This window comes from Calidris pugnax, unplaced genomic scaffold (assembly GCF_001431845.1).
Source record: "Calidris pugnax isolate Ruff unplaced genomic scaffold, ASM143184v1 scaffold113, whole genome shotgun sequence".
Taxonomy (NCBI): domain Eukaryota; kingdom Metazoa; phylum Chordata; class Aves; order Charadriiformes; family Scolopacidae; genus Calidris; species Calidris pugnax.
The window spans coordinates 657,500-679,160 of record NW_015090879.1 but is presented as its reverse complement, the minus strand read 5'-3'; the positions used below and the strand labels follow the sequence as shown (position 1 = coordinate 679,160).

The window sequence follows — 21,661 nt, the reverse complement described above, 5'->3', positions numbered from 1 at the left end:
GAATAAGTTAAATGATTTATAATCTTTCAGTTAAAAGAACATACACAGTTCTAGAAGCTCAAACTGTGATTCCTGCAGTTTCCTTCCCCGTGCAGTCACTCCACTCCTCTTATCGTCAATTGCTCCAAAAGTAGCATCTTAAGTGATATAAACATGCGTGTGATTAAGTGTTATCTCCAGTTAGAGCATCAGTATCTGAAGGTGCCTAGATGTTCATGAAAAAAAATTAACAAGAGAAACAAGTACCTCATATCACACAGGAGTATCTCAGTTCCAGTAAAGCACACAGTATTTTTTCTACTGAGTAGCCTTTGATTAGCAAAACATTTCAGGGATTTTTAGGGACCTAACAGGAGGGTAACCAAAAAGGTAGAAAAACTTCAAAAAATAAACAAAGCGAGAGTTTGGTGTTAAAAAAAACTAAACAAAACAAACAACAAAAGCTACACAAATACAAAGAGGAGAAGGAGCCTCCCAGTTACTGCTGCCAGCCCCCCAGTCAGTGGTTTATTATCTCATTGCCAACAGGGACTAAAAAATTTGTTCTAGTTACACTAGGGGGAAAAATCTGATAAATATTAGAAACACGACACCGATTTGCAAGTAACATATTTCTTTGATGGCAGCAAAGCAAAGCTGATTGCATTGTTATCTGTGAAGCCCAGAAAATAGCACCTTAGTATTATTTAAATAAATTACACAGCTGAAGGCAGCGGCATTCCACCAGCAAGGAAGGGGAACTGACTGGGATCCAGGACTCCAGAAACTCGCTCATTGTTCCCCAAAAACAATACTCCCATTCAGGCCCTGCCAGGTGGGACGGTGTCTAGTCTTGTCCAGGGCACAAGAGAAAGTTTTGCAAGAGAACTTTTGGAGAGTTCCTGGGAAAGTTCAGAGCCCTTGTTTAGTTTGGGGCTGGGGGGGGTGTTTTGTTTGTTTAAAGGTAAGTCTAGACTTTTATAAAATGGGTAATTTAAAAGTAAGAAAAAGGTCCCTTTTTTTGCGGCGCTGCTCCAAGGTAGAACCTTTCCCACCAGCAGCTCCAAGCCATGATCAAGCATCCAAGGGGCACAGACAAACCCATACCAAGGCCTTCACAAATCCGAGCAAAAGAAGAGCATTTAAAGGTGAATGAGCTGCAATAAATTCATCAGGAGGCAGAGGGAAGACATTTTACTGCAAGAACTTTATTGCACTACGTTCAAGTGCTGAACCGAGCGTGGTGCCTCATCGGCCACAGCCCCGCGCCCTCCCGCTCGTGGCTACACTGGGTGAAGTCTGCACTTTTCACTCTTTTTCCTCAATTAAGGCTGCAGAGTCATAGTGTATGAAATTAGTACATTATAAAATCAGAGTCAAACTAGGGGGAAGAATGCAAAGTTATACATAGAGCACGTAAAAGTTTCTTTTTATTGTTCTTCAGAAGGGCTTGGGGTTTGGTTTTTAATTCAGCCCGACACCTTCCCCTCCAGCCTGACTTCCACCATCTCTCAAATCGACTTTAGCTACCAGTACTTCGTTTTACTAAAAACATCAATTTTCATTCACAGAAACAGTTAGAACATTAGGCTTCTAGTTTGCCAGGGGAAACTAAAGGCCAGGATCAGGTAATTTCAGCATCATCTACCTTCCACCCGGACTCAAACGTTACCAGATCCCTTATTTCCCTAATGTAGGCATCAACATCACAAACACTTTCACGTCTCCTTTATCTATGAAAGAAATGAGAAACGTTACACATTTTAGAGGGAGGCAGGGACTCAGCACAGCGCTACAGCTCGAGGCAGGGGACAGACCGGGTGTCGTGGAGCGCAGCGTTGCCTGTTGGCGTATCTGCAAAGTGAGGGGCTTGACAAGTACCGTGATTTTCTTTTTTTTTTGCTTAAATTTACAAATCCCTTCCAGGAATAAAATTCTAAAAGTCCATTACTTCGGTTCTGAAAAGGTTTGCGTGGTTTAAGCTGCAGACTGAAACCAGAAATCCAGAAGAGGAAGAAATCCTGCAAAGGCAGGTCGCATCGGCAGCAGCTGAGGGACCGGCCTACACCCGCCCCAGGCACGGACCAACACCAGCCTTCGGTGCTCCACGGCCAAAGATCACAGGGGAAAATGACCCTAAACCGGTATTCAAAGCCTTCAGCAGCTGAATATTACAGACATAACGTCAAGTTGAAAGCATGAGGTCACTACCAGGGCAGGGCACTAAGTTAAGATGTGTTTGGTAGAAGTAACCTGGCTGAAACTGCTTATTAGAGGCTGGAAAATGAGTTGTCTTGATTAATTCGCTGACAACACCAGTGGCCCCGCAAAGAGAACATGTTGCCAGTCCACACTCCAAAAAATCAGTGTATTTATGGTCTGCTGATGGTGAAGAGATGATAGGCGTGTTGGTGTGTAACTAGAGATTCACCCTCCAAAAGAGCCCAATAAAAAATACCAAGGCAATCGGTGGTTAAACTGGACTGTACACGAGGGTCAGGCTGGGAAAACACCCAGACGGGGCTTTTATTCATGGACCGCGTTTCTGTGCGTGACCATCCTGACCTCACGGATGAGACAAATGAGACCTTCCTCCCAAATCCTGATTTACTGCCTTCAGCAAGGCAGAGAGCCTGGAGAGCAGCAAAAAGCGTTTTCTTCTTCCTTATGACAGATAAAATTAATTCTAGGTCCTCGTCTGCATTGCCCTTTTCTCACCTAGGACACTTTTGAACATCAGTCTTCTGTTGAGATAGATTTTTCTATCTGACAACAGAGAGACAATGACCATTTCAGCCAAATTCTTTGGAAAAATAAGATTGTGACACACTCACACATAGAATAACCCACACGTGCATATACACACACACACACTTAAAAGCACTACCTCCCATCAATCAGAAAAGGCCTTTAGCAGATTCACCAAGGATTTTAGGCAGTGAGTCTTTCCATAAAGCCCACCAGGAAGTTTTTTCACACCTGCAGAGCATGAACACCAGGGAGACAAACACCACAGACATCACTGAATCTCTAGAATATGCCCGGGGTGGGCTTAAGGCCGTCAGGCTGCTCCCATACAGCAACAAAGGCTCCTCCGCACCTCTGTCTGCCAGCTCCCAGCAAGGATTTTTTAAAAAAAGAAAAAAAAAAGGCAACTCCATTTACAAGAGTCCCACAGGAATTACTGTATCAGGCTCTAACTGTGGGGTGCTTTCCTCAAATCAAGAAAATAGTTTCTGCACAAGCCAATGCTCTGCTGGTTTTCCTTAGACATAAAATTTACTTTATTTCTTTTCTTAAAAAGTTAAAAATACAGAAGGTTCAGAAACTCATTTTCTCCTTGCAGATGTTCAAACTGCAGCTTAAGGAGAAAACAATCCTTCACTGAAATGTTTCTCTTAAAATTATTTTTATTTTTATTTTGCTTTTTTTTCAATCATCACCACCATTAGGACAGAGGTTGAGAAGCACTGACTCCACCACTAATTTGATGACGTAGTTTCATTCCAGATTCACATTTCCAGGTGCCAAGAGTCCAGAAAACAGCCATGCTAACTTCTGCCTTCGTTTGAGATTTATTTTGGTTTTGTTTTTTTTCTATTGAACACAGCAGTGACCGTTGGCATCTTTGAAGCGTAATCGCATCTTAGGTCGGTATTTCTCAAGGTAAAGCAGCTGTTTGGAATTGAAAGCTCCCCTCCTTTTCCTAAAACAAAGAGAATGAAGGCTAGTATCAATGGGAGAAGTACTGCTTCAATCACCATACACATTCTAAGGCAGATTAGTTCTCCTTTCAAAGCTTTTTTTTTTTTTTTTAAATGTATCAACAAAGCAGGATTTTGGCTTGGTTCCGTATCCGTTGCCACTCTGAGGAAGGCCAAACCAGAGCAGCACACGCAGTTCTTCACCCACGTGCCAATATTAAAATCAAAATCCACTTGACGTATTTCAACATATTTTGCTTGGGCTGGGAGAGTTTATTTCCATCACCAGCAGCAGGCACTGAGCAACAGCAAGGTCACCCTTTCCTTGCAGATGTGTGTGCTATTTCTATGTTTCTATCTGAATGTCATGGTCTTACTTAGCTAATATAATAAGAGGTTCTCAGAAAAGAGCTTCTCCGTATAAAAGGTACTGTACCAGGAAGAGAAAAAGGGAATTTAAGAAAGGAAAAATTCAGAAAAATCTGTTGACAGCAACACAGGTTGCAAAGATAACTGAAGACCCTGGGAATCCATAAAAGGATGAATTGCTTTTTTGGCAAAGCTCATTCAACATAATCTTACCTGCTGGGCTTCATTTCAAGGTCTGATGTTATCACTGAACCAACAGAGCTCAGCAGTCTCATCCTTCACCAGTTTTTGTTATTTTCCAGCCAGGGAGGTTGCTGACATTCCCTGGGTGGGGAATGCACTCACCCACAGCACCTGCAGGAGTTGCTGGTGCTCACCTACTGCTGTACAAATTCTGCCTGGGGGTCCAACCTCAATGGAATTTTATTTTTTTTTCGTCTAGTTAGGAGCAATTAGTCCATGTTCAATTAATCCATAATTTTTTATAGCCCCAGCCTAGCCATTTTTTCCTCCCAAGTTCAACATCTTTGGGTCTTAGGTCAATAGTTTAATATACAAGTCCAGATTTAAAACCTCAGTGTTAATGTCAAAGTCATACCCGTTATCGTCAAGATATAACCTCTAGAAAACACGTCAGAAATTTACCAAACTCTGCTGAAGATGCATGATATTCAAACACAACAAAGTGAGAGATTTCTTGAGAATGGGGAAAAGTTTAACTTACTGCCTTATAAACTGAACTGCATCTTCATACTTCATTCCACATTCAATGAGAGCAAGTGCAACCAGTACAGGAGCCCTAAAGGAGAAATCAATATTTAAGGGAAGATCTAGAGAAACAATATATTGAACCTCTCAAAGCACATCAAATTAATCTATAAACAGATAGCTTAAGTATTTTCTGTTTTTATCTACAGAAAGACATTTGCCTGCTGAGTACTTAATGTAAAATTTCTCTTAGTAGACAGCTCTGCTTCCAGCACACACACAAAAATAAAAATCAATAGCTCTTCAGCGTTTGGGTCACGAAACCATAATTCTAGATTTTTACGCTTCCTCATTTCACTATAACCTAATTTTCTGCTTTGCTAAAACAAGTGTGTAATACCTCCTGCATGCATTTTGCTTCTTATGACACTTCAGATTTAGCTGTACATGAGACAGATCTATGAAGCAGTGAACAGATTACTTAGATTTCTTTTTCTTTATTTATATGCTGTACGTGGAACTGGGTGTTTCAGGGACAAGAAAGTAAAATTTTCTAATTCGGGCACCACATTTTGGAAATTGGTTAAGTGTAAAGAGCTGGCTTTTCAAACAAGTGGAAATCACAGCACACACTGACTTTCTCCTGATGTTCACCCCATAAACACAGACCAGTGCACCAGGCACCTCTGAGGGTAGAGGAGGGAAGGACTAAGCAGGTGGTAGCAACTAGAAAAGCGGTATTCATGGCTAAACAAAAACATTGTTCAGAAGAAACAACTCTCACTATCACTGCCACCTGCATAAACAGAATTATTCACTTTCCAAAGGAAACTATTTGAAACTTTAAAAGTGACTTTAACAACAACAAAAAGAAGCTGCCATTTTGCTATAATTGAAGTTCAATTCCCCGCTACAGGTAGACAGTTCTCCAGATTAAAGCAAAATCTGTAAAGCTCTTGTTGTTCCCTCTGCCAGAAGCAGTTCTGAGAACAGCAGCAAAAAGGTCACACTGTAAGGCATGGAGAGGAGTTGTGACATACAGAAGGTGGGAAGTTCTGGTACCCTTTGGCCTGGTGTTATGCAAGAAATGGGAGAGTTGAAAAATCCCTTCAGTTACACGTGGCCACCTTCCTAAAGTTGCTCCTCAGATAAAAATAGAGCAGAAACAGATAAACAGATGTAAATTGCCTTGGGTTTTTGGCTCTCTTTAAATATTGCCTGTTTCTCCCTCTACCTCTTAATTTCCCCCATCTCTTCTCCAGAGGTGGAAATTTAAGAGCTTGATGCACTCCAACTCTGTGCTTACTTGACTTCTGTAATCCACCTTTTTTGCCCACTTAACAGTCCCCTGGTTATTGTAAGAATGAACAATTAAGCTCCATTTCCTTCTAGCCCATAGGATATAACGTTCAGAGCTGACAGTTGGGAATACAAATGCCACATTTAGCTTTCCCCAATCAGTCATCTCTTTATTTCATTTCGAAAGGAAGTTCTTCCCAAAGAAGGAACTTACATTTTGAACGCTGAGAAGAGAAACATCAGTCGGCGAGGAAGCAAGAAATACAAACCTAACTCTTCTTACCACCACAGTGAAGCCACTTTACTGTAAGAAAGTGACCTGAACCAGTTTTTCTAATTTTTTTATTTCCACATGCTTAATAGTATTATCAGTTAAAAAACAGGAGGAAATTAAAAAGAAATTCAACTGTACAGCCTTAGAAATTGTACTATCCGTGTATATTGCATTTGTCAAGAAGCACAAGAGATTTTACTGTTTTTGCAGAAAGATATAAACTTTGAAATGAATAGCATCTCTAATGACTCGTGTCGTTCACACCTGACAGAAGTGCTCTGAACAATCTCTCCAAGTTCTTCCTCTCATCCTCGATCAGAGTTAAGAAGTTACTGGAGATTTTTAAGCAGTAATAAGTCTCTCTTGCTTTAATGACATAACTTGATGATGACATAAACTTGATGATGCTGCTTTAAAGTGTTATTTGGGAGAAAAATAGAGGAATCGGCATGTACTTAACACCTTCCAGACCTGCCTCCCAAACAAACTGACATTAAGTGGAGTATAAAAAGCAGAGTGAACACCAACCTTCCCAACCCTGCAACACAGTGAACAGCGACACAGCATCCAGGCTCTTCACGGAATTTGGTTTTCAACAGGTTTAGCCAGTCATCAACTATCTGATTCGGGGGTGGTGCTCCATCATCAAATGGCCAGTCCTTTGAAGGGGAAAAAAAAAAAAAAAAAAAAGGACATTAGCTACATGGATTTTAACCCATAACCAACAGCAAGGTCACCAGAACTGGGAGAAGCAAAATATTCCATTCAGAAAGATGTGTGTATCACACAAACGGTTCTGTGAGTATTTTTCTGGTTGTATAGAAGTTTGAAAGTCAATATTGTAATGCAACACTAAGTGTTTAACAATCATTTAATTGCACTTTTCAATAAAATTTCAATAAAACTCTACACTAACTCCTTTGCAGTATAGAATTTTTAGAAAAATAGCTGCCCTTGAAATATCATTTTATTAAAAATACATAAAAATCAATATACATTTCAAATAAACACTTGAAAGATGAGAACTCTGTAGACTTTTGCTTGTAGTTGTGTCAACCTTTTAAAATACTATCTGTACTGCAGGCTCTGTACAGAGGAGAAGCTACTTCATAACAACTCAAATGGATCAGCTTGTCCAGCTGCCACGAATCCAATAAGCCAGACAGCTAAAATTAGCTGAGTATTTTCAAGTCAAAAACCCACATTCACAAAAGAAAATAAAACAGAAAAGCCCTTAGACAAAGTCAACAACTAAGCAGCATTTACATTTCTGGCTTATTAAAGGGGAAGCCAACATTTCAACCACTTGGGCCGCATTTAATATCATCAACGTGGCCGTCAATCAAAATTACATGTCAGAAGCTTCCCATTTCCCTGAGGTCACAGCTGGAACTCGTGCGAAGCAGAGTACTACACGTCCTGCATTTCAGGACCAAGCACAACATCACATGCTTTATAATCTTCTCAAGACACGGGGAGCGCTGTAGAAAGAGCACTCCTAGATGCTAGGGGGGAAAAAACACCAACCTAATACTTAGTAGTTATTTAGTGCTTTTCATTAGATGACTGCAATGCATTTTACAAGTGAGACTCACAGCCAGAGTTTCATATTATTCAACAACCTCTCCAAATGGTGGGGAAATTGCTTTGAAAGGAGTTCTCTTCTCCCCTCATTGGCCAGAAACAAGTCTTTCATGTAGTATCTTGAGAACAGGTTAATACCAAGTAATACTCTCTGAAGCTTGAAAGGAGGAGGCAGAAACTCTGAACAAGTACAACCGCCAGACTTTTCATTTTGAAATGCATTTATTGCTACCCTGACACCTCCTGAATAGCAAGTACAGCTTCACACAGACCTCAGCCCGAGAGCACCTTAGAAACGTGTTAGCGCTTACGAAAAGCTGCAAGGTGCAAAAACCTGTGGCTCAGAACTACAAAACCAAAAAGCTTTACATTACTGAAATAACTTTATATGTGCTTAATTCAGAAAGATACACAAAATCTGAAGAGTGCCGAGAACTCTTCTTTTTTTAAAGCAAACGGGAAATTAAAAATCTGGGACAACAAAGCAAAATAAAAGTCTATAGAAACAAAATCATAAAGTAAAACTTGCTCTTTCTAATAAAAGGCTTTTATGAGGTTTTCCACTCAATCACACGCTGCCAGCTATATTATTTTAGGCCTAGTGTCATCTACTGTCCCAGGAAGAGATGAGCTGCCAAGAGAAGAGGCTTTATCCACTGCAAGATGCTTTCTTTTGAAACTGCCTTGCAAAGAACAGGATTTACATGTCGGTTCTGTGTCCTAGTTTTAGGTAAAACTAAATCCTTTCCTTCAGAGAAGACACAGGAGCTCGCTACGTTGCTTTAGCTCACGTGTTCACCATCACGTCCACACAACCCTAGTGCTGGCCTGAATGAATCACGACCTTCGGTTCCCCACAGATCACCCCCTTCCTGGGAAGGTACACCAACATTAAATTAGCGCTGATAAAACACTGCTGCAGAGGACACTGCCCAGAATGAGGAACAAGAATAATTCTGGGACTGGAGGAGTAACTGCAGCCAAGTTTTGCAGGTTTTTTCCTGATGATGAGTTCTGCCAGCATCATCTCCGAATTCCCACCGGACAGGATAGAAAACAAATTGCTAAGCTCCATGACCAAACCAGTCATTAATAACCAGGATGATGCACTGAGACTGCACAAACAGAAAACACAGCTCTTTTCTGCCACCCTGCAGTAGCTGGGAAGGGTGATGGGCGAGAAAGGGTTATTCTTATTTATCCTTTATCTGGAGCAGCCTTGCTCAGCAGAACAGCTCCGGGTTTGTCAGTCAGCACGGACTGCAGGACTGGCAGTGCAGAACTGAGATGACCAAGAAGCAGTGACAGCACTTTGAAGTGACAAAGGACCCTTTCTTCAAAGCCCGTGTGCCACTTGCACTGAGGTTACAGCAGCAGAACACTCCCAGAGCCGCCTGCATCCGCGTAGGATGGGACCACGGGCACCAGTGTGGGACCTTCCCACCCTCAGCATCAAGAGTCCAGGGAGATGCAATAAATTCAGATGGCCACGAAGTCTCATCTCGTTGGCACTCCCAACTGGCCACCAGCACTCAGGCGGCGGCCATCCTGGTGGGAAAGTCTGATCCAGGGATGAACAGTAAATGAAGGACTGATGGAAGGAGAACAATGACACGTGTCTTAGAACCTGAAGATGAACAAAACTGCTGTAGCCTCCTTGGTTGCCAGCCAGTGCAAAAACACATCCAGAAAAAAAAACCTGCCAGTTTTTCCGATGTAGCATTTGTGTGTTACAAGACCTTACACACGAACATAACTGTAAGAACTGCAGAAGCCCACAGAAACTAAATCCATCCCCGCCTCCTGTCTCCTGGATTTAATCTCTGTTGATAAACACGCGCATGCGATAGTACTACTTCAAACATGGAACATCTAATTCTCTCCTTTCGCACTATGCCATCTGCCAAAGCTGCTCTTGAGCTGCCACATTCTACCCATCTCCCCAGCACACGATCCCGTACCACGGCATGAGAGCAGGCTTCGCTAAAACGCTCTCATTTTCAAGGGTTTCACTACGCTTTTGACCTCAACAGTTTTAAAATAGACACTAATCTCTCTCAGGCTGTGTTTTTAATCTTAATGTTATTTTTGCAAGCAAATATTAGCTTTAAATAGTGATGTGTTATTTTCTCAGCCAGATGGTAATTCAATACTGTTTCTGAACGGCACCAGGACTCTGCTTTGAAAAAGCATGTATTCATAGGAAGGAAAAGCTCTACAGGAGGTGGTCGTGCCGGTGACTGGTTAAGCTTATCTCAAATAGCAAAACACTACTGCAATACAGTAAATTACTAGGACAACCTCATGACTGGGATCATCAGGATCAGCGATGACATTAGCAGCAAACCTTCCCTGTCACCTCCTGTTTTCTGTAACCCTTAACAGATGCCTGGTGGATTTATGCTCTCTCCCGTCACCTCCTGCAGCAGCAGAGCACTCAGAAGAGCTGGTACACACCAAATGCGGAGAGGCTCGTTAGCCGAGGCAAATGTGTACAGACATAAAACTCTCTCACACATCTGTTACCCAAAGTGAAAGGCTCTCCAACAGAACGGTGTTAGCAGAGCTGGCGGAAACACCATTTCCAGTTTTCAGAAAAGCTTCCTCAAAAAACTGCTTTCAGTTCAAACCTACCTACCACCAAGTTTTTGAAGTTTCTTGAGAACCAAAATCCCCAAACCACTTCGGAAACACAGAGAACTCCCTGGGTCCCACAGAGGCCCCAGCCACAGGCTGGAGAAGGTGGATTTTGCTCACAGCTGCGGGACCCAAGGTCAGGCAGCCTCACAGGGCAGCCACCCTGGCAGAGCTGGGCACCTGCAAAACTCTCCCAAGTCTTCTAGGAAGAACTCACATCTGGGCTCTGGCACAAGAACACAGAAATACTCTAAGCCCCAGCTAAAACTCAGAGCTCTGAGGGCTTCCACACCAGAAGTTTAATCCTTCTAGTCTCTGGCAACCCTTGGAGTATTGCAGATTAGAGGTTTCACAGCAGCGTGCCCCAAAATACTGTGATGCTAAAATCCAAGACAGCTCTAGAGCAAACAAAAATGCTATTCCAGAGGGCAGCCCTGGGAGCACAAAAACACTGCTCCAGATCGCAGCCCCGGGAGCACTGGTAGCCCTGTAGTGACTGATTTTTCCAGCAACACTGAGGAACACGTGGCTGCCTGGAACTAGAGTAAATGCTTACTGGGGCCAGGAGCCAAGAAACCTGATTGACCTGTACGTGGAGTTTCCACAGGTATGCCAGGATACAGGTTTTTCTCCTAATGGAAAACTGCAGAAGTTCTCCTCTGACTGAGCCATAAAAATGAAGAGGCAATAGAAGACTGACTACCTGCAACAAGAAGGTAAGATGCAATTTCTGGCCTCAAAACAGCACATTACTCACTCCAGTAAAATAAACTGATTATATCTGACACACTATAATAATTCAGAAGCATTGCCTGGAAAAATACCGCCTGCAAGCTCAGTATGAGCACACACCTATTAAAAAAACCTCCCCTAAAACACCAAGCAATGCTGGAGGATAGAGTCAGACAGTCATTGCATAATGCCAACGCTGAGTCGCAGCTCAGGAATTCCACCTGCCCAAGGGAGAAGCCACCAGCAGCCGGGCTCCAGGCACAGGGGAGCAGTGAGGAGGCCATCGATCCATACCCTGCTACAGCCAGCCCACGGAACCAACACTTCAGCTACAGTCTCAGAAGATGCAGCTTTTTGAAAGAGAGAGAGAGAAGAGAGTTTTATCTGCAGCCTGAGAAGATCAATGGCAAAACCAAGAAGTGCCGCATCTAGAGAAAAGGACCAAACCAAGTTCCATGAAACACAAGGCTGAACATTGGATTAGTATCGAACCGGTCACTAAAAAGGCAATCAAAATATCTCAACAAATCCAGAAATCCAGGAATAGACATTTCTGCTGCAACTAAAGGGCTCAAGTGATAGTAATGAATCAGCAAGTACCTGTCAGAAAAGTACAGAGAGTTTCTCAAAACCAGCTTTATCGGATGCAGGGGATCACGTTGCTTTTGGCCAACCTGAAACAGCCATGAACTCTTGCCCAAAGCACAAAGCCCACGCCCACCACTACTGGACAAGTGATTTTTTCATTTTTAGACAGTTTTAAAGGCAACTCACTAGAACCTGGATTCCTTCTTTTTCGATTGGAGCTTTATCATAAGTGGCATCGCAAACTCGCACCAAGGTTCTCACTCCGTACTTCTTCAGCTCCTTTAAGAGAAAGGAAAACACATGAGCACACTGACAGCGTGAGGAATTAAAGGACTTTCTCATCAGCTACAGAACTAAACGTTTTACACGGGGTCAGCAGTACCGTGACTATTGCACAGCTCCGAGGTGACGACACAAGGAAGGAGCAAGGGCCAACACAGAAAGCAGGGTTTATGGCCTATATTAGGACAAGGGTTACACGTGACAGGAGCTTTGAATTCTTCCTCTCTAGGGAAATGTCAAGGTGGAAAAAAAATCGCACGTATCAGAGCAAAATTAAAATAGCTGCTTATATTCTCCATGCAGCTTCTTCTTCTCTTTAAATAGAAGCCTGGAACTGTTTGCTTGAGCCAGTGTTGACATTTTGAGGCAGGGAGGAACAGAACACACACACCACCATACTCCAGCTTCCTTGTAATGCACTATAAGTAGCATATTGTGCTAGATAAATAATCAGAAGATCAAACAAAAGCGGTTCCAGTTCACTTTGAAGGTTCATACAGCAAGCAGAATTTCCTCTCATGGTTGGACAAAATCACTATAACTTCAAACAATTAGCAATAATATATACTCCTGGAAAAGGAAGACAATCCACAACAACGGAGAAAAAAAAATATATTTATAAAGACAAAAAGAACATGGCTTTCAGACAAGATTAACCACTAATATCGAAGAGATTCACGGTGAAGAGCACACTGCTGAATGATGGAAGTCTGTTAATAGCCCCAAGTCAGACATCAGTATCAGATGACAGGATCTCTTAGGAATGGAAAAGACCTGCACATGCACGATAAAAAGTCCTCTAGATATAAGGGCACAAAGATAGAGCAGGTTCGGAGCAAACCAGGATACAGAAATACAGTGTACTAAAACTTCTCTAATGATACCATCTGCTACTTTTTCAGAAAGCTGAATATTAAACTTGGCAGCATTTAAGATGTTATTGTATCAGTAATGGTCTGAGCCACTGCACATAGTAACTGGCTCAGCCCATAGTTAATCCAGGCAGACGTCATTTTTCATGGATAAATTCCGGCACCTGAAATCTCTGACAATTCTGGGATTGATAAGGCAGTTTGAGAACACACCCTGTAAGCTAAACCATCAGTTTAAGTATTGCACTTAATCCTACTCTAAGGGAGAAGAAAGGTCAGAAACCAGTTACATTTCTATTAACTACTTCTTTTAAAGCCAGATGATGAGCAATAGATCAATATATTAAAAGCGCTGAATTATTCAATGAAAAATAACATTTAGCATGGCAGAACGTGCTGTCCTGCAGAAACCAGGCCCAGAACGATGGCAAGGGCCTGTGTTTGTGCTCTAAAATGGAAGCTCATCCAGCCTCTGACAATGAAAGAAATGCAGGACTTTGGAAAGTAATCAGTGGATTCTCTTCTCATGCTGCCAAGAGAATATAATCAATATATTAACAATAAAATGCATTAAATTTCAAGTAACATACATTGAGAAACAGGTGTGAAGAATGACTCTTTGGTGCTTCTGCAGAAACTATGAGCAAAAAAGGCAGGAAGGATGACCCTTCGTGTGAGTGCCTTACCTCGATGAACTTGCTGAGGGTTGCATTGGTTGGGTTGTGAGTGATCAGGAAACGCATATTCTCGTAAGTAATTTCCACGGGGGCTGGACGGTTCATAATGGCAAAAAAAATGTGTATGGGGCCAAAAAAAAATTTAAAAAAAAAAAAGAAAATCAATAACCTTGGAAACGTTTCACAGCAGAACACATTAAAAAGACCACTAAAATGCCTGGGATTGATCAGAGCTTGCTTTGACGTGTTTGTTCCTTAAAGAATTCGCTTCTAGAAAAGCAGGTTTGCTTCAGAATCCACTTGAATTCAACTTCGGCCTCAATTACTGCAGCTGGTATCCTTCAGACTCCACAAATTCTGACTACATGCAAGACTAGGCAGCCTGTTCTACATTTAGGCACTGGTGAGGCAAAAAAGTAAGGGCAGATTTTCTCTCCACTTTGTTTTCTTGATGCTTAGTTTTGCTAGAGTCAGTAAGAGGAATATGCTTCCAATGGGCAGAAGATATCCCATATATTTGAGTGTGTTCGCTGTGTCTGGAGTCTTCAAGGCAAAGTAATTATGGCACGTGGAACCCCCTGCTCTCAGCTCACTTGTCAGCCAGGATGCTGTGCTGGGCCTGGCAGAAGTCTGCCCTCACGCTCAGAATCGCCATAAATGTGCGACGTATATTCCAACGGGACACCTACGGAGAAGAGAAGTACCAGGTAAGAGGATTTGTCGCTTCTACTTCCAGAAACACCAAATATTCTAATCCCAAACACTGTCATCCCAAATATTCTAATCCCAAATATTCCTTCGGCACCGAGGATGCTCCAGCCCAGGGCCACAGGATTTCTGGTAACTGCGTGTTCCGGGCAGGCACAGGAACCGAGAACAAGGAAACCTTTCTGTGCTCTCTGCGGCCCCTCCCTCCCAACCAGGTGCCCTAAAAGAGGAGAAAAAGAGCACAAAGCCAAGTACATGCTTGAAAGTGGCTGTAGGTACATTCATACCTGCTTGGCTTAAGCCCAAATATGTAAAAAACAGTGTTGGCATGGCTTTATTTTCTGAAGAAAGTAAGCAATACAAGCAGAAATAAGAGTAGAAGTGCCATATATTTGAGCTTCTGCTAGCAGATAAATTTCACCAACTTTGTTCTATCACCAAACTCCCAACAGCAATAAGGAGATATCCTCCAGAAATAAGTCATTTCAAAAGCAACCAACTGGTCATTTAGCAGTAATAACTCTAGTTATTCTCAGCTTTATCTGTGTTTACAGACTGGGGCATTAAGACGGTGGCAGCTTCCAGTCCTACACACGGGATTCAAAATAGAGATGTTTTAGCAACAAGAATAAAAGATGGAAAATGTAACCCTGCCACGAAGCTTCGGGGGATGAAAATGGAGCTAACCTAAAGTAACGCAACTCATCTAAGGTTGAAATACTAATAAGCAACGTGGCTTTTCCCTACGTTTCAAAAGCACAAAGCCAAAGAATCATAACCGACACTTCTTTTTTAAGGAAAAAGTTTTAAATCAGTTGAATGAAATCCAAACTAGCAGCCAGAAGTCCCAAACCTGCAACTCAAGCGGAAAGGTCAGCGTGGCACACTCGAGTGAATATAATCAGGGAAAAAACACACACACATGGAAGTTCACACCCCAAACTTCTGGTGCCCTCAACATTTTAATGAGATCCTCACTTTAAAATAGTCAAATTAACTACTACAAAATTACCTTTTTCACTGACATGAAGTCAAAAATCACCCAAAGAACGGCAATTATATCCTTAAAGAACAGCTTTCAATGCCAAAAAAATACATTAATTAGGTTGCCAGAGGCAAGAACAAAGATGTTTTCAATAACCTCCCCCGACCTTATCGCAGTTCTTACTCTGAGTGACTGAAATACAAATTTCAAAAATGAATCCTGTAATATTTTATCAGTGTAATCACTGCAGGATTAAGTCTCACCCCAGATGGAAGAGTCCCATCTAAACACATCATACTCAAGTCCTTACACTTGTCAATTCTTGCACGTTTGTCACAACTCTCATATACACTACCCAATCTCAAAGCCAAGGATTTATTAAGATGAATTACAGTCTGCTATAGCTGTGATGTACCAGGAACAGAATATCCAAAGTTTCAGCATCCACATGTGTCCAACACCTGTAAAACTTAATGCAAGAAAGTCTTTTTCCAGGCAAATAATGGCCTGGTTTTCCCCCATTTGAACATACACTTCTGTCACCCAAATGTCCTGCAGACTCACATTACAGGGACAGTTTCAAAACTAACTTTTTAGGGCCTACCAAGGTCAGTGGTCAACAGATCTTGGCATAGGAGATCAAAACTTGGATCCAGAGTAGCAGAGGCTTACAGCATTACAAAGTACACTGTTGCAAAGGCAAGAGCTATTGTGTCATATTTAAACAAATCCTTTAAACGTTTTTCTTTGCAGCACCAATAATTTGGTTGGAAGAGCCTCATCCAGTGCTATTTGCACTATGAGTTTATCAGATCAGGTCATTATGGTTACACTTCTCCTCCCTCAAGCAAATCAAAGAGGGAATTTCAACCCAATTATGTTAAAAGTCTTTTGTAAAAACTATTTACCAAGTCATTATGAAAGGACATGGGAAGATGACATGTTGCAGTGAATTAAGTATGGCAGGGGAGTCACCAACTCAAGTCCTGCTCTCAGATCTGCAGCCGCTCGTGGTCTGACCTTGACCAAGCCACTTTCAGCAGCTCAACTCATCTGCAGAACAGGAATGACACCATCCTACCTTCCCCAAAGGAATATTACTGAAGCATTTAATTAGCTTGTAGCTAAGGAGTGATTAAAAATGTAAAGCACTGTATTTAAGTCTGAAAAATTATTTCCAGAAGGATAAGAAGTTTATGTAGCAGGCAATCCTATTTTTAAAAGTTTGGTTACTGACACGTATGTCCCTTACTCCCATGACTTTCAACTGCTAATTCTTAAAGTTTAAAAAAACACAGGCTTCCAAGTAAGAAAATAAAAAACAGGATAAACCCTGTTGTCCACAACTTCTGATCTCCCCAAATAAATACTTTAAAATTTCTTCCTCCCCGTGTTAGCAAGAAAATTTGCACTTCAAAATCCCAAGAGAACAGAGTGCTATCGAACTGACAACGATAAATCGTAGCCAGGTCTATGCACAACATAAAACAAGAAACCATTTTTTCAGCCAATTAACCTTCAACTTTTTATACTTAGAAGGTGAGATAGCACATGGAGAGGGACCAAAAAATTACTACATGCTTTATGTGGCTGGCCTCTGAAGGGGAACAGCAGTATCCAACACGTCAACGCTAGGAATGAGGTGCAAGAGCTCCATCAGGAACCAGGGGAGGAGAAAAAGCAGAGACAGAAGAACAAACGAGCCAAGCTACAGCCACTGAGCATCTGAAAAGAACTAGATATGCCTGGGAGTCAGTTCCTGATGGTGTTTAACTTAATTATCAGGGAATAATCATCAATCAAGATGCCTTATCTCCACAACCAAGTTTAGTGAGCTGTGACAGTCTCTGCAGTACAGACAGGACTAATTTAAGTTATAACTAACAGCAGTGGGAGCTCCTCACCTCTCACACTCACACAGCCAGACAGGCCCAGAGCTTGATAAAGCCTAATGAGGCCAATTTGAGAAGAATGTCTTTCTAAATGCCATGAACGTGCAAGAATATGCTTAAAATGTAAGCAAGGGGCAGTCCTATTAACTAGCACAAATAAATCAAGGTGATTAACTAATTAAGAGAGAACAGTTAAATGAATTCCTGACTTGCCAGAAACTTCAGATCGCCTTAAATACAAACCTAACAACACACCTACAATACCCACCTCCAGTGGCTGCCTCGTCTATCATGGCATTGACTCCTAAATTAGATACTTCAATAGGGCCAGTCACATGCCAAGTTCAGGGAGACAGGGCTAATGAAAAACAAGTAATAACATCGTAAGGAATTCCTCGTTCCACCGTCTCCTTCAAAACACACCGGTAAAAGTGCTGCTGTAGCTACAGGGAGACGGGGGAAACAGCTTGTAACAGCTGCAGCTTCCAGAGATTGCAAAACACGGATACCTTTGGAAAGGTCACCTGGATCACCTTTCAAAATAAGCCAGCACACAGGATGCAGAGCAAAGCCCGCTAATTTGTCGGTCAGTATTAAAAGAATACTTCAATGTTTCGCAGACCAGCATTTTGAAACCATCTCAACTCATTTTGTTCCTGTAAGTGGGAATCCACGTTCGATGTCAGCAAAGTCAGGTCACGAGCTGCTGAATTTTTCCTCTTCTATAAAACCTCATTCTTGCGGTTTCCACTTACACACGTACACGTGGAGCCGGCACCTTGGCGCGCTGTTGGTTCACAACCTGATCCCATAAAAACTGCCATCCTGATGCTGTGCTGCAGCCCAGCCAGGCTCTGACTACCACACTCTGACTGCATTACACTTCCCTTCCCCTTCCTGTGTCACCTCATGAAGTGACCCACGCTCCATCCATGCACCATCAAAACCTCCTGCTGCTTCTGAAGCACAAAGTGCTTTTCAAGTGACAGAATTCACCGAGACCTCCAAAAATGAGCCTTAAAAGAGTGGAAACACTCATTAGCAAGAACAAGAGCAACAGTCTTTACTAAACTATATTCTCCCAGCGCACAGAGAAAAGAAACTCTGGAACGAACATTCTTGGAAAAAAATTCTTGAGCGCTGTCTGAAAGCAGCTTGCTCAGAACGACACGTGCCTAGAGAGGGGTGAGGTCAAAAATTGTACTGTTCCACCCTATCCACCCCCGCGGCGGAGCTCCCTCCCAGCCCCTGACAAGTTCTGCGGGTGACTCATTCGTTTCCTTTTGCACTAACCCAGTCGCTCCGCGTCCCGGGCCGTAAACGCCACGGCAGCAGATAGAGATCTGCCTTCGCAAGAGAGAGAGAGAGAGAGAAAAAAAAGTCCAGATTAAAAAAGTCTCGACTTAAAAGTGACACATCAGGAAACAGTAAGAACTGTCAGATGTACCATGCAAGATTACTCAGTGAGAGAACAACCCTGCAGCAGAACTCAGAAGTGAGTATTGTGCGGAAAAAGCGGAGCTGCCATCCCTAACTGTGGGTGAGGTCACACGGCCGTGTCCCACAGAGGCAGCGACGCACAGACCATCGTGCTGGGGAGCGCGGCCCTGGAGAGCGATTACAGACTGCATCAGCTCCTTCTGAAAGAACCGACAGGCGTGCATGCTTCAGAGCTTTTCTTTCCTATGAAATGCAACCTGCTTCACAGTTAAAAATGCTAAAACGCTGTTATGACACAGGATTTTTGAACATCTTCCCCACCCACCACTTAGTTTTTAAAATCCCTTCAGAGGCCACATTTGAATGTTATTTACATACCATGCCCAAAAAGTTTAAAGTTACTAAAAGTGTTTGAAGTCAAAACCAAAAGGCCCTGCTATGAAGAATTTAAGCTATTACCCTGTTTAAGTCACAGAACTATGTTTAAGTAAACTCAACAGTTTCTTCAGCCAACAGTTCATGAGTATGTGACACTAACAACTCATTCCTAAAAAATCAGAATGCTGAGTCGTCTGAGCTGTATGAACTGCTGGGTTTTGAAAACCCAGTCCTGCTACATCATCAGCTTCCCCAGCAACTCAGACTAAATATTCTCACAATTTAAGATGAGGTATCAAAAAAAAAAAAAACCTGAAAAAAACCCCACCAAAAAAACATTAATAAGTCAAGCAAGACTTAAAAGCAATTTCAAACCACGCAGGAACAGGGATATTATTCTATGAAGTTACAGAGTTGAATTACTTGCACCTTAGTCATCTCGCTTATTTGAATTCGCTGTGTACCTCTGCCGGAAAAATGACTTAGTGGAGAATTGGCTCCATTTCCACGCTCCTGTGGCAGTTAAATTCAGTCTGAAAACTGAAACTGAAGCTTACTGATAAATTTCACTGCAGGTCCACAGAGTCTCAATTGTTAAAATCCACAGTCCATTATTTCAGGAAAGAGCTAGACTTTCAGCATAAGAGACCAAAAAGAACTTAACTTTTTAGTACAGGACAGAGAGAAACAAGGGGCAACAAAAAAGTACACGTAACAGTGACCTAAATAGAGACAGCAAGGCAGCGTCTCAAGTGTTAGAACGGTAAAAAGGATCAAGAGATTTAAGACTCTTTACCCCTTCCCAATTAAAAAAAATGAGCCGTGAGATGATACCCAAGTCAACAGTCACTATAAAGGTATTTTATACTCTCTTATGATACGCATCAGCCAGATACTGGCCTAAATATGTGGCAGCCTGATCTAGCACTGCAGTTCACACGCATCAAGAAGAATAACTTCTACCCCAGATTCCCAAGTCATTAGGTCTATTTTTCAATGTTTAGACAGAGCTGTTTTAAATCTCCAACTCTTCAAGAGGCAAATAAGCTGTCACACCTAATCCAGATACAACAGACAACACAGAGCTCCTCTCTGCTCGTTCAGCAATGGTACGTTACTGACAACATGTTTGCTCCTCCAAAGATATTATCAAAATACACAACCTACACCATTTACAATAATTATCTGCTTGCGCTACGATATCTCAGGAGCCACGTTTTCAGCTGTGGATCTTCCTCCTTAAAGTAAGGCCGGAAAAGTGCCTTTCCAGGAGCCATGTGTCACCCGTTTCTCCCTCCCAGGCCTCCCAACAGTTAACCAGCACGGCCAGCATTCCACCGCCCGCGGGGCAAAGTCCAGCAGCAGGAGCGAGGAAACCGGCTGTGATCACAGTTCAGCTCCCCTCTGATAGAGGAAGAGCATTTAAGTACTCCTGTGAGGATGGTGGATATTTGCAGGTAATTAAACCTGAAGTCAGTCACCTGTGTTTGAGACACGTAGGAAAGAACATCACAATTAGACCCTTCGTAAGGAGACCGACATTCCTGCCTGGTGCATCCATACATACACAGATCCTTACTCATACCTTAACTCCAACCATCTTTTCTTTCCAACAGTTGAGTTCATTAAATCCAAGTATTTCTACATGTTGAGTCATAAGGAGATAGAGTTTTCTGGCTGCTGCTAGCGGTGGGTTTATCTTTTTTCTTCTTTAAATACTAACTGCAGTTCTGAGTCAGAACCTGACTGGTTCATTCTGGGAGTTTTGAAGCGAGTTTCCATTTATACAGTAGCCTTTAAAAGCCAACTTTCTGCCTTACTCCTCCTCACACTGAAACCAACAAGCACACAGCTGCCCCGAGAGAAAAAGCAGATCGTGACTAATCACACCAAGGAACCACGAGGAACCATCACCGCAACCGAGTGGAGGCCACTTCTACGATCCTCCCTGCACTGTAACACCTCCAGCCTGCACCCTTGCCTGCACCCCAAATTCCAGACCTCCCCGGCTCTCAGTAACTAGGGTTCCTCACCCACCAAAGCACTCCCTGAGCAGCAAACCACAGCCATTCCACACCACTCCCTGTCTCAGGGCCTTCCTGTAGGTCACTCCAAGCACCCTCAGCAACACCAGTACTTTCTTTAGCCACTGCCCCAGCCAGACTCCATCAGCTCCCCCCCTCCAGCTCGAGCAGCTCCAAATCCCACAGGGCTGCCCTGTATCTACACAAGCCATGGCCTCAGCATTCACAACCCTGCCCCCAACTCAAACCCCAGGAAAACCACCACATCCTGGACACCCTTCCTTTTCCAGCTCCACATGCCCCCTCCAGCCTGAAAAAGATCCCCCCTCCCAGCCTTCCCCCCTTTTTTTTTTCCAGCCTAGATCCCACAAAAATTCTTTACCCTTTACAGACCATCTCCAGGCCTAACACAAGGCTGCCCCCCCCTTCCCCCCAAAATAACCCTCGCATCCTTTCTCAAACTCTTCCCCCATCCATACATCCCCACAGTAATAAGTAACCCCCCCTCACCCCAAACCAACCCCTCCAA

At 42.7% G+C, this 21,661-nt stretch overlaps 1 protein-coding gene across 4 annotated transcripts in view; it reads right to left on the bottom strand.

Annotated features, from left to right (window-relative positions):
- Window positions 1-1,870: 1,870 nt before the first annotated feature.
- The window catches only part of PTP4A2 (protein tyrosine phosphatase type IVA, member 2), a 23,683-nt gene continuing 3,892 nt past the window's right edge, over window positions 1,871-21,661 (bottom strand). For all 4 annotated transcript variants that reach the window (XM_014946578.1, XM_014946577.1, XM_014946576.1 and 1 more), the window contains 5 exons: window positions 13,715-14,390; window positions 12,061-12,153; window positions 6,862-6,992; window positions 4,777-4,851; window positions 1,871-3,685 (listed from right to left, as the gene is read on the bottom strand). In XM_014946578.1, coding sequence (XP_014802064.1) covers window positions 3,577-3,685; window positions 4,777-4,851; window positions 6,862-6,992; window positions 12,061-12,153; window positions 13,715-13,810 — 504 coding nt within the window. In that variant the 5' untranslated portion in view covers window positions 13,811-14,390 and the 3' untranslated portion in view covers window positions 1,871-3,576. The remainder of the gene's footprint in view (window positions 3,686-4,776; window positions 4,852-6,861; window positions 6,993-12,060; window positions 12,154-13,714; window positions 14,391-21,661) is intronic.